Raw genomic sequence first — 13,576 nt, 5'->3', positions numbered from 1 at the left:
ATCAAACGTAAGAGTCTCGCCGCAGTTCATCGTCTCGCTAACCTGTGGTCAGCCAATTATCGGGCTCTTGCTAAGTACGTTGGACTCCTAACGCTCCGAACAAGGGTCCTCTTCTCCTTTGCACGTCAGCTTAGTCTTTCCCCCGGTCGCTGATGACATTGTAACACTAATTACAGCTAATTGTTCTATGCTGAATGGATTTAGTCACATTGCAAATGATATGCCATTGGTCAGTGTCACAATGTTTCCACAGAAAAATTCAATGGGGAATGGAAATTTGCACAAATGAATGTAATTAAGAAGCACATTCATTATGTCTAATTGCATATGAGAACCCTCAAAGTGAAACTGAGATTGGACTCATATGAATAATTAATGCAGCTAACTGTACTGAATGCTACAACGTTGTTGCTGTCACATAATGATGAGCCAAACTGTTGCCATGAATGACAAAATGTTGTCGTCCCGTTCGACAACCAGCGCTGAGTTTTCTTGTTTTTTTTCCTCGCCTCCTCCTGAAATCTCTTTTTGTTCGTGGGCAGATTGCGTCTAGACGGTGGAATTCCAGGCCCGGTTCAGGCTCGCCATCGGCGGACAGTCACGCTCGCTTTGTGGAGTATTAGACATTCAATGGTACCAACGTGTTCGACGCACTAGATCAAGTCAAGTGGCCTTTTCCAAAGGCAAGAAAAGTGGGTAGCTGCGAATCAGTGGACTGAAAACTCAGCCATTGTGGAAATTTTGGACCCACAGAAATCAAAGAGTGGAGAATGTAACCCATGGTAAAAACCCACAAGCCTTTAATCTGATTACTTGTCTGGCATCAGAATTTATATGATTTGCAACGTAAACATTAGACACGAAAAAACAAAACACGGCGAGTAATTAAAACATAAAACGCGGCAAATGCTTCAAAACCAGTTTTACTTTGACAATTGAGTTTGCTAAAAAGTTTTTTAATGCAATCTGCAGCATGTTCTAAACTCTAATCTCATTATTGCCTGCAGTGTTTAAAGGGGATTGGCTTATTTTAATAGCAGATTTAGATCTTAGACAGACAAGGTGTAAGCTGGTCATTTGAAAGCCATATGCCACAGATTAGCATACGGCTCCACACTCTGCAGCTTTTCTCCTGCTCCTTCCACAGACTAATGCACTGCCTAAAAACTGCCCTTAGTGAGGTGCTGGTAAGTGGGTAAAAGCACAGGCTCCTAAATCCCTCAACTCCAACAACAGGCAAAAGAAATAAGTATATTAGAAATTGTCCAGAGAACGAAATTGTGTATTGTTTGAAAAATGTGAAGGATTTAGACTCAGGGATTTGCTCCCACTTTGCTGCACTTTGTCTGAGGGCTTAGAGCTGTTTGTTGTTTGTGACATGACGATTCCCGTCATTCAGCAGAAAACCTTTCAGGATGTCATTAAGCCAACAGCAACTTAACAGCGCAGGCTCTCCGACAATAATACATTCAAAAAAAAAAAAAAAAAAGAAAAAACGCAAAACACGTGATTTAGCTATTCATTGTCAACAGAACTGAACTCTCCGCGAGTGCAGTAATATCGCTAAGAACAAGGCCGCTGCTTGTTATCGCTAAAAACAACAACCACCACAATTTCCGTGCGATTGTGCGACTGAGCCAAGACGGGTCAAAGAAAGACATTTTCATCAGCCGGAGGCTTTTAGCATTAAAACGACGGCGCTCTTAGCGTTTCCAGGAAGCGCCGGGCGCCTCCGTGAGCCTCCGTGAGCCTCCGTGACGCTGCGCTGCAGTGTGAGGAGCCTGTGCACCGGGGGGACGTCGAGGGGAATCGCAGAGCACATCCTTCTTCATCCAGGGGTGGATGCATCACATGGCATTATGCATTTCCGTTTTTGATGTTTTGATGAAGTGTTGCAATTTGGCCGAAAGGGACAGGTACGATTCATCACGTCTAATTCTGCTGGATGTGAGGCTCCGTGAGCGCCAGCTGTCACATATATGGGGGCTGGACCTAAAAACACATATGCTAATGATATTAATTTGTAGCTTTAATCTATTTGTCAAGACAGGAGAGGGAATATCAAAACCTTTTGAAAGAATGTGTGACAGAGGAGGCGACAGCGGAAGACTGATGGCGGGGCGTTGAAGTGAGCCTTGAGGGGGAACCGTGAGCCCATAAAACGAACAGCCGCCTAACTCATAAATAATAGAAACATAAAACGTCATATGAACTTTATTTCAAGAGTGGGTGGTCTAATAAAGATGCGGGTTTAAGAAGGACTTCAGGAATTCATTGTCATAAGAAGGCCACATGCTTTGCCTTCGGCGCCGACAACTACTCGGCACAGGTTGACATTCGGGTCGGCGCCGAAGCACCTCCACGAAACAACAGCGCTCTCTCCGCGTCTTGGCTTGGAGCCGCTCCATCTCCCGTCCCCTCTTCCCACTTTTGCTTGTTCTCCCTGCTTTACAAATTGAGACGACATGATAAGAGATTGCCACCGCCATGCCAGCCTGGCGCTCATTGATAAAACCATATCTAATCCATCTTAGGCCCCCCTCTGTCGCCGGCGCACTCATCTCGCAGACAGTCAACACGCGCAGGATCCATCGCTCCTTTTTGAACTGGCTGACGCCGAGTCGGGAGTTTATCTGCCTTAACTTCTGGAGGAGGAAAATGGAGCTGGGTGAGTCGGGCTGTCTGTAAATGATGTGCGAGGTGCGCGGCGGCTACGTAAAAGGATATTATAGGACTTTGGCGACTTTCTCTGAGATATAAGGTCTTTTAAATATGTATTTATTGAAATTATACAAACATAAAATATGGTTTTCATGTACTTTCTTGAAGCTTGAAAATGCAAGCCATAAATATCTAAAGGCTGCGAGTTCTGCATATATTTCATAGTGAATATTTTATGAGTGAATAAAATGAGTCAGATATCTTGGTATGTGGTGTTTTCACAGCCCTGTCGGCTTTACCTTACTTTCATACTAACATTCATTTGAATTAAATGAGCCTTAATGTCATTTGATAAGGAGCCTTACAAACGGCTCCAAGATCACATAACTAATGTTCCACCTGCGGTCGGATGAGACTGACAACGCGTCACTCTGCTTCGCTTCACGCTGCGTCTGCAACAGCGACGTGGACAAATATAAAGTTAATACGACCCCGGAGGGAGCGCGGGCCCTGAACGCAGCATTTGAGGAAGCTCACGGCGTATGATGATGAGCGGCGGCCTCCGCGAATCAGCGGTAGCGCACGGGTCCGCGGTTGCCATGGCGAAAGACGTGTCTCACGTGCGCCGGTCGACACGAGGACGTCTCGTCAAGAAACAAGGAGGCAGTTATTTTTGAGCTCACAAATGAGGTGACCTTTCATGTGTAAACAAGGAGGAACCCGCCGCTAACGTGTCACCATCTTGTCTAATGCCTAACAAATTCCCAATCACACCCGCGGCGACACCGCAGCCCCTGGACCTGTCAGCGCGGCTGCCGGGGAGGAGAGAGGTGCCGCCGTCTCACTTGCAGCGCTGACACAACGGCTACGGCGCGCGTGGGCGCGCGCGAAGCCAGCTAGTTCTCGCCGTCCTGTAGATATTTTCCGCCGCGTACACAGAAAACAGGCCGCCTCCTGACAGGTAACTCCCCGCGACGGCTGCAGGAGGGGTGACGAGGCTCAGGCCGGTCTGCAGGGCTACCTCCAAAAGAGAGAGTCTGATTCACCGAGACTAGAATATCCTGTGCCGGAGCGGAGAGGAAGGGGGGGGGGGGGCGTGCGACAAGGACATATTGATGAGGGGACTCAGAATAGCCTTGTTCATGTTAAGGTGGAGCAAAAGCCTCCCTGGCAGGCTGCTGGAGCCGCTCTAGCATCCAGGCCCTCCGCGGTCTGTCTTAAGAGGCTTTTTACCCTCAGCCAGTTATTTGAAGATGATTTAAAAAAAAAAAATCTGCTGTATATGTATGAGGCAGAACTTTTTTATGGAGAACATCATTGGGCAGCAAGCCATGCAGTGACAGCTGTCTGGTGAATCATTTGAATAAATTCTGCAGCAGAGCTCCAGCTTCAGAGGTGTAATTCCCTTTACATTGTGCAGCTCAGCACTGGGCGGCACATGCAAGATTCATGCTAACAAAATTAATTGTCAATAATAAATGCACCCATGTGCGAATCGCATCCTCGCTCTCATTGTGCGCAGCCGCGGCGAGAAACTCACTTTTGCTGTTTTGATCAAATTCAATTTCTTCTCATATTTAATTTAGGTGAGAAGGTTTTTGGATTCATTCCAGCTGAAAAATAAAACGGCGCAGGAAAACAGATTTATTTATCATTGCTGTGTAAATATTGCGTCCGCTTCAGCACTCGCCCGGCAAATCGCTGTGCTACACGTTTAAGCATGACCTCGTGCAACACGCTGGATGCACGTGTGTCGTTCTTGGACACACGACGGTCAATTGTGGCTGTAAACGCAGTAAATAACTTTGCTGTTTAAAAACACAGATGGCCTCTCGTAAACAAGGAGGAAAACAGGCAGATTCGCCGTCCGAGCACTCACTGGATTCTGGGTCTGAGTTCCCGTCGCCCTCCGTGCGGCTGTTGGGGGACGTTTGCTCGTAGTACTCCTCCTGGGGGAAGCTGAGGGGAAGGGGCTGGGGGGCGCTGGCCACGCTGCTGGGCTCCGGGTCTCCCAGCCCGCTGTCGCTGCAGCTCTCCTGGGACCCGTCCGGGAGATGGAACGTCACACGACGCTGAGTCTGCAACACACCACACACGAGAAGCGCCCTGTTAAAATGTTTGCATGCGGGCGAAACGCAGAGGAGAACCAAGCATTTCAAAATAAAAGCTCAGTCGCGCCGCAGGTCGTGGGGCCTGTAAAGTTCAAGTGACGGTGCTCGTGAAAACGCCTCTAAGTAGTTAAAATGGAAACGTTACAAGTCACAATAAGCGACAACAGTATATGGATCCGTAATAAACAACAGCACAATGCTGATAAAAGAAAGTGAAGAAAGCGAACAAGGACGTTTCTTCATGACTTTAAAAATGATTAAATTTACATATTAGTACCTCAATGTTTCGTGTTCTAGGTGAGTGTGTGTAGGTGTGTTGGTAGAGAGGGAGAGAGAAAGAAAGAAAGAGAGAGGGACTGTGTGTAATATTTTACATATATATATATATATATATATATATATATATATATATATATATATATATATATATATATATATATATATAGTTTTTTTCGATTTGGTCCATGGAGCTGGTAAGACGTGAGTCTCCAAAACTATGTAAAATCATGAATTCAAAGCCTGATCCTCGGTCTCAGCTGCGTGTTTGTCTGCTGCCTGATCAGAATATTGACTCACTGCCCGCCAGAAATCAACATTTCGAATCCTCAAACATGGCGTCCTATCGGAGACGCAGGTGCATCTGTATTGGGGGAAGCAGCGGCGTGGGTCGTCTCCTTCTTCCTCCGGCGGGTGTTGACACACCAACGCTCGCAAACAGAGATTATTAATACCATCATGAGGTGCGACAACAGAGCCGCTTTATGGGTGAATAGTTACTGTACGCTGGCATTTACAGGGAGCGTCCTCGCCTTATTGCATCAGGCGACTCGTTACCGCCCTGCACCGCATCTATCACCGGGAAAATGTGTCAGACCCGCGTCTTGTCATCAGGTGGACTAATTGAAACATTGACCTCATAACCCAAAAATGATTCCTGCCCTGTTGAATTTAGCGAATTACTTCTCTGATAATAAACTGACTGTAAGACTCGTAATTGAGACTTCCTGTCCTGGAAACAGACGGCGTGTGTATTAACAAGTTGAACTATGTCCTAGTTTCCCTCTCACCCAATTTAGACACAAAAGAGAAGTGTGGAGACTGAGACTTTGGTTTGTAAAGTCTTGGGGATCACAGGAATGTGGGCAAGTGCAGCCCTTTCTGATTTCTCCGGAGGTTTCGTACAAGTTCATGCTGCGACCTTTCATTCGAGCTCCAAAAGAAAAGCTCACCCTGAAAGCAGTGGCGTCGACTAACGCGTTAACAGTTCCCCTGGAAAACAAACCCCAATCACCGCCACCACACGGCACGGTGGGTAATCGGCGCACACTGTTTTTACTTTCACTTTCTGCACATTTTTCCTCAGAGTTCGACAAAGGGAGAAATGAGAGTGAGGAGATCTGACTTGGCTTTGAGGTAACACTGTTAAAACCCAGCGTTGCCTCAGTGATATATGCAGCAGCTCGAATTCATGTCTTTACATGATTCCCTGAGTAACATCCTACTGCAGCACATTGTATGGGGACATAAAACACATAAAATATAATTATGCCCCCAGCTTCAGTTATTGCAGTGAATTTTATTCATCCCATTATTCAAACTGATAAGATTTTTTTTTTCTCAGCAGCAAATACAAGTGGAGCATGGGTGACTATCTTGATTTCCTTCATCGCTATAGCAACAAAAGCAATATGCAAGTCCTGAATTAAAAACATCATTAACACATGCTCCTTTAAGCTCAGGAGGAGGTGGTGTCTCCATGCGAATATATTTCTCCTTAGTCACTACAGTGCGCAGATAAAGCTTTTATTGTTCTTTGATAAGACTAAATAAGGCTTGGAAAATAGAGGAGAGAGGCAGAGGGAAATAAAGTCTGGCACTAATGAAGGACGAACTGCCAAAAACCAAGTGCACAAAAAGCTTCATTTAAAAACTATCAGAGAGGGTCGACTAACCTAAATCCACACAATTAGCACCCTGAAAGCACAACTCGGTGCTTTTCAACGTTGTGATGTTGAAACAGCTAGCTAAATATTCTATTTACTTGATTCATCTGGATCCCGAGGCCACAAATCAGCCAGCGCGCGTGCGTCGGCGCACGCGAGCAGGAAAACAACGCGGGGAATAATGAGAAAAGAGAGGGAAAAAGGCCACGGAGGCAGAGAAACAAACAGCCTTCGCCGTTCGTGGCCAAATAAGAGGGAACGTACTTATCTGCTCACGCGCGCCGCTCTAATTTCTGGGCCGAATAAAAAATATATGATACAGGATTAAAATTAATCTCGCTTTTGCTGCGCGTTGTGTGAAATGTCCCGCTGCCAAACGATAAGGTACGTTTCTAAACTAGTCCACAGACAGGAATTCCGCCCCTCGTCTCCCTTTATTCCGTCTCCACGAACGCCTCGCTGGCAAAGTGGCCCGGGTCCGGGCGCCGCGCGCGCCCGCTCTTTCGAGCGGTCTCCATATCTAGTTGTTCTCAAGCAGAGTTGGCAGCTGTTTCTCAAACGACTGCAGGACGAATGCGGACGCGGAGTCCAGGTTTCTCGGCGCGAGGAGCGTCGTTGGCAGCGCTACAAGAAGCATGATTCGTCTCCTTGTGCTGCTAATTATTGGAAACGTGCGCTAACAATTGCATCCAGAATCTATTAGAACCAACAGCTGTCTGTGACAATTAGGACACCATCATTTTGCATGAGGGAGTGTCTCCATTTTAAGTCCGCTGTTTATTTAAGACAGTTTAAGTCGATGCCAGATGTTAGAAGAAAAGCCTAATTTGATTCCACACTGCAGTCAATAGTAAATTGTATAGAGCTATTTATCACAATTAAATACAATTAAGGAGTGTTAAATAAATAAAACTTTCTGTCTCCGCATTAAAGATTAATGTGAATAAAACATTGATGTTGAAAGGCAAACATGACAAACAAAAACAAACGTTCAAGCGAGGAGTCAAGGTGAGTGTGCTCAGCATTATCACTTATTTAAAGAAGCTGCCAGAAATCCATAAAGCAAAGACAAGCTGTGGTAAGAGATATCAAGACCAAACAAAGCCCGTTGAGCCAGATAAAACAGTGCCTTGAGAAGTATGTACACAGAGATAAAATGAACAGGAGCGGCGTGTGCCAAGTTGTGCCATAGAACAAGCCAGCAAATCCAAAAGCCTCCCTCTGGTGAGCACCCAGACAACAGGCAGATGGGGCTGGATCCACGGGTTAGTGCATTAGAGGGCCGGTATATTTAGACAGAGGAGAGCAGGACTGTGATGATTTATATCACTGTTATAAATATATATACTGTGTATATAAATATATATAAACTCCCAGCCGTTCTGTTGGAAAAGCGAAGGCGGCGGCGCTGCGGAGGAGAAGCTGCCTGACAACCGCCTCACTTTGAGTGATAAACAGGGACCACTTAGGAGTGAATCAGGAGAGATTGGCTCTGCCATTTTAGATAAGGATCAGCTCGCGGGCACACCTAGACCTGCATAAATCTGTTCAGAGGAGATGGTGATTTGTCATGTCGCACATGTCCTGTGTGGAGTGGAATGGTACAAAAAAAAACAAACAAAAAAAAGGGAATGCAGCGACGGCGGGATTCAAGAAGGAACAAACGCAAGCACTCGAAACTCCGCTCCCGGCGGCGGCGGGATCGTGCGACAGCCACACGGAACCCGCTGGTGGATTTTTTTTTTTTAACGTTGCGGGTCTTTCCTCTCTTCTCGTACTTGCTGTTCCAGCGCAGCCCATTACGTGTGAGGTGATGCGCCTCTGTGTGTGAAATGGTGAGCTGGCGCGAACATGAAAGAGGGAAGTGATGCTAGCAAGTGGGTTGAGCGGTCGCTGGGCGGATTTCAACAAACCTAATGAATCTTTTATCAATTTGATCTGTTATTGAGTCATCTGCTGTGATCATCTCCTCCGTGCAACATGAACTATGACAGTGCTGGAAGTGCTCTCCAGTCTTGGCTCAGCAGGGTCTTGCACTATGCTAAACACCGTAGCGCTACGAACGTCATTAATATGGAACAATCTGACTTCCAGAGAAATAAGCAGCAAACAGCTCCAATCGGAGGTTTCTGTCCACATCAGAAAGTCTAAATAATAGATATTTGTGAGGCTGCGTTGCATGAAGATCAAAGGTTGGACGTAGCACACGAGCCGAAAGTGTGTAGAGTTTCACAGAAAGCAGAGTCCTGCCGGTGAACCCCGAACGCGCCCGCGCTCAGACATGAACCGCATGATTAAAAGACTAAGTGAAACACTGAGCAAACTAGAAACCAGAGGGCATTATGCCACAACACAATTAGATGTAATGTGCCTTACTAGAGAGCGGAAAAGCCCCTGGAGTCAAATATTTCACTTAAATATGAAACGACTCAGATCACAAGTGAAGACACATCCACAATACTTTGAGCGAAACTTTGCAATACTGACACCTTTGGGAAAGAGCTCTACCCTGTGAGGAGCCTCTTATGAAGCTGCCTGTCAGTTCCCTAAATGCAAACATTAGGAACCCGCCGCCGCCGCCGCCGCCGCCGCCGAGCCACCAGCACCATTCATTTTTAGAATCATAATTGTCGAAACCATCTGTTGTTTTTTTTCTCCCCCCCCCCCCAGTTTTTTCCAGAACGGAAACAATAAGACAGACTTCTGGGCGCGCGGCAGGTTAAACGGGCGCCGAGCGCAAGTACTGTATGTGCGACGCGGAGCTAGCAGCTGCGCGGTATCATGCGCTAACGATGCTCATGCACATGCAGGAAGGAGCCGGGAGCAGAGCGGGACTTACGTTCACGGAGGTTATCTTGCCGAGCTGACAGGCCTCCTGCAAGGACATAAGAACAGTCATTTCACATCACTGTCTGACGCTTGCTCTACAAAGGATTTATTATGGAAATGGAGATTTGAAGCCCACAAAGGAAAGTGCACTGGGAAGTTCCCAGTCTTCTTAAAGTCAGTCGGAGTTCACAATTGACAAGCTCGCAGATTTAGAGGGTTTAAAGTCTTTTTTGAGTTGGAATTGAGATTTGGGTTACCTATTGATTTCTCCCCTTCTGTACTGAGTTTGTACAGCACGGCTGCGTGCACGGCTGGCATGCCAATAACCGGCCCGCGGAGCGCACAGAAATGTAAAGAATAGGGCAAACCTGACATCCTGACAACACAACTGACACTTTGATAAAGATGTTTTCTCTGCATGTCAGGGAGGAAAGTGAACAGAATATCAAATGAAGCATCAAAAATTAACAATAAACAGCAACAAGCTTCTAAATTGGGAACAAAAGACACCCGCAAGCCTGCAAAATAGCATCCTCTCTCTGGGGACTGAGATAACTCACAGAGAGATAAGAGTATTTAATTTTTAATCACCAATTTTGTTTTCTTTGTACTGCATATAATAATCTGACTACATGACTTGATTTGCAAAGAAAATAGAAGAAATCTGGCAGTGAGGAGCCACTTAGACAGGGGAGCAGCGGAGAGGACTGCTGGGGTGGAACGGTAAAACAATGAACGGGGGAACAAGTTCACGTCAACAGATTATCCCGCCGTAATTGTTCACCCAGGGAAGCTGCAACTGACTGAGCGATAGAGCGCTTCACCCGAAGCTATTCATCAAAAACAAAATTGAACTTCATGGTGGACAACTAAACTAAATTAAACAGTGGGCTCTCCAACTTTTGACGAATAGCTGCCTGCCACAGTGAAAGCGTGGTTTTATAAAATGTAAATAATTCTTTATGACGTATGGGCACAGATACAGATATGTTTGTTTCCTCAGAATAATACATTTATTATTATATCGCTAACTGTTATGAGAAGCCACAGTAACTCTGTGTTATTTCTAACTTGTATTACGTAAAAATGTCTCCATTAAAAGCAACTACAAAGTGCTCTTTATTAGAATTGCCCGGGTCCAGGACCGGTTAAGCGTCGGTTCAGATGCTGAGCGTTGCAACATGTTTCTTCACATGAATAAATAAATAAATAACACAGACACAAAAGGAATGAAAACAAAGCCGGGCTGCGAGTGTCGGCTCAGGCCCGTCGGAGAAATGACTCATTTGCATCCACTGACTGGTCAGTTAAAGCAGCCTTTTACTTAAGGCTGCCATCAGACGCTAAAGTCATGTTTTATTCAACATCTCGTGACACAGACTTCATGTGAGAAGCCTTGCCAGCCAATTAAATATATGATAATGTACATGAGGGATCCGGGAAGGTGACCCCGGCTTGTATGGCGTTCAAAACAGTGGTGGTACATTTGATTGCTGGAGATCTTTCCTTTACTTCTTTCTCGCCTCGCCGTAGATTGGTCGGTGACCTTCTCTCCGGCTGCACGCCTCTCAAACTACCGGTTTCAAAGCACCCACATGCTCGCCTGCCAGAGAGTTCTGCTTAAGATAAGTGCATTTGTTGGTGAACCACATCAAAGTACAGAGAGATGTCTTAGTGAGCAAAGGCAGCGGAGCTTGAACCGAGCCTTTGATCACTCCAGGCACTCTGATCATTAAAATATTGAATACATAATTGATTAAAAACACCAGACCTTATTGTGCTCTGTTTTTGTTTCCGAATCTTTCCCAGTTTTGACACACGGTGCTGAAAAGAAACAGCGAACACAGGTGGAAATAAAGGAGACGCGCCGCACATGCTAATGCACGACCCTCTGCGCTAATGGCTTTCTCTGATAGCGCTCCAACGAGAGCCGCTGCCGCTAGCGCTAACGCTAACGCCGGCGCTGGGCCGAAGCTGCTGCGGGTTGAGGCGCTGGGAGCGGTGGCCCGGCCGGTTGGAACGGAGGTGGAGGCACTGGGCCGTAATCAAAAGGCACCGGCAGCACCCAGGTATGAGTTGGTTCCAGCCGCGTGGAGGCGACGCGAGGGAGGCTAATATCACGTCTACAGCGGAGACTGAACAGCAGATATTAAAAAAGGCTGCTCTCCATCGACACGTGCACACAGACCGCTCAACTCGACCCCCTTACAACATATTTACTTATATTTCGATGTCAGCAATTTGAATCAAGACTTATTCTAGGCCTCAAGGACCTGTGACCTTTACTCATACAGACTTTTAGCCGTGAAGCAGCAGCTACTACTGAATGTATGACACAAATATACAGTAGAAAGATGTTCTTTCAGGCATCTGAAAACACACAAACAACAACAATTTCTGGATTTCTAAAATCTTGTAATTTCACTTTCTTTGGTGAGATTTCTTTTTGCCCACTTTGCACTTAATGACGCAGATGATTGTCTACACGAGGCAACGCTGATTATAATCATGGCGTGATGATGATCACGACTGCATGATCAAACCAGCCGACGCTAAACAGGGTGTTAAAGCGCCTGTACTGGGCCGGTTGACCTCTATATGATCACAAGCGGCGGCTCCGTTCACCTCCTGCGTCGCTCTCGCGCCTGGTTTGGACCGAAACGGTGCATTGCTGCAGCAGAGAGTGTATGATGTGATAACTTGAAGCCACGCTGAAAGCCTTGAAACCCCTCGTGCCGCGGGTCCCCGTTCTCCTAATGGTTTAACAGTAATGAGATCCGCTGCCGCCGTCTCTGTGGCCTCCCACATATCAGCTTATGTCGTACGGTAAAAAAAAAACAAAAAAACCTTTGAAGTTGACAGAAAAGCGCGGAAAGAGGCGAAGAGAAAGGGAGCACGCGCGCGAGCCGCAATCTCTCGAGCTGCCAGGGCGCGTTCTTTACACTTTGTTTTGACTGACTCCGGATCCGCTGCTGAGGCTCGTGGTGCGATGATGCGCAGTTCAAGTCCGCGAAGAGCGTGGAAATCATCGGCGCAGTCGGCGCAGCGTGGGGGAGGACGGGGGGGGGGGGGGCGGCGTCTGCGTCTTAGGTGGCCGCTTCACGCTCACTAACACGCACGCGCAAACATGCGCGGGCATATGTGCGGCGTAGCACACGGATTCGCGGCGGAATCGACGCGGAACGCGAACACCATCTGCCCGCGTGCGAAAAGGCACGAGAGGCGCGCGTGCCTCCGCCAAGAAGCGGTGCGCCGGGTTCAAGTTTACATCCTGCGCGTTTGCGGCAGACGCAGCACGTCTCCGACAGCGTGATAAAACGGTTGCAAACAAAACACCTCCTCATCAAAGGGCTCTAATAAAGTCTTCAATATACTTAAGTGAGGCTTCAGATAAATAAAATCCCTCTGCATTGGTGTTCAGTTGTCCGAGGTATATCGATGTGCTTATTGACGTTCAATAAAGGGAAACCCTCTCAGCAAAGCGCGTGCGGTGGTGTAAATCCTGCAGTGTGCACAAATAGCAACTTTCCTCCAGCGCAATTACCAGACAGCAATAATGTCACGGTGCGTTCGAACCAATTTTGATTTACAAGTGGACAACATGTTGCCTTTTCATCAGCTTATTATTATTAAGTGGTCTATGTATGTGTGTTTCCCCTGGACGATCCCTCGTCTTGTTTCACCCTAAGTGAAGTATTGATCCTCTCAGTGTACTGGCCCCTCCTGATTTCATTAGGCTAGCTGCTGTTAATTACTCCACACTCTAACCTTTTGCTGTTTCATTTGGACCGACAAATTGGGTGAATTAAAAAAAAAAAAGGGGGGGGGGTGCAGGAAAACAGAGGAGGGGGGCAGGAGGAAAAGCAGCTCCAGTGGCACAGCCCCCCCCCCCCCCCCCGCTCCAAAGCCTGTGTCAGAATCCCAAGTGGGGTAATAATTAAAAAAGTTCATCAATGTTCTCTTTGCTCATCAAATTATGCAGAAGGAGGCTACCGCAGTAATTGTTGCAGAGGATTCATTTACAAAAACCAT

At 46.8% G+C, this 13,576-nt stretch overlaps 1 protein-coding gene and 1 long non-coding RNA gene across 9 annotated transcripts in view; one reads left to right on the top strand and one right to left on the bottom strand.

Moving 5' to 3' along the window:
* The window catches only part of pcdh11 (protocadherin 11), a 136,741-nt gene that overhangs the window by 36,303 nt on the left and 86,862 nt on the right, over positions 1 to 13,576 (bottom strand). For 4 of the 6 annotated variants that reach the window (XM_055512283.1, XM_029165835.3, XM_055512284.1 and 1 more), the window contains 2 exons: positions 9,555 to 9,590; positions 4,541 to 4,739 (listed from right to left, as the gene is read on the bottom strand). In XM_055512283.1, the coding sequence (XP_055368258.1) occupies positions 4,541 to 4,739; positions 9,555 to 9,590 (235 nt within the window). Of the gene's footprint in view, positions 1 to 755; positions 2,447 to 4,540; positions 4,740 to 9,554; positions 9,591 to 13,576 lie in introns of those variants that run through there. The other 2 variants (XM_055512286.1, XM_029165836.3) reach the window with 2 other exon arrangements.
* The window catches only part of LOC114864848 (uncharacterized), a 136,228-nt gene that overhangs the window by 82,690 nt on the left and 39,962 nt on the right, over positions 1 to 13,576 (top strand). The gene's annotated exons all lie outside the window — the stretch shown is intronic.

Source organism: Betta splendens, chromosome 10 (assembly GCF_900634795.4).
Source record: "Betta splendens chromosome 10, fBetSpl5.4, whole genome shotgun sequence".
Classification (NCBI taxonomy): Eukaryota; Metazoa; Chordata; class Actinopteri; order Anabantiformes; family Osphronemidae; genus Betta; species Betta splendens.
Note: the sequence above shows the minus strand (reverse complement) of the source record. Positions and strands in the feature narration are given on the sequence as shown.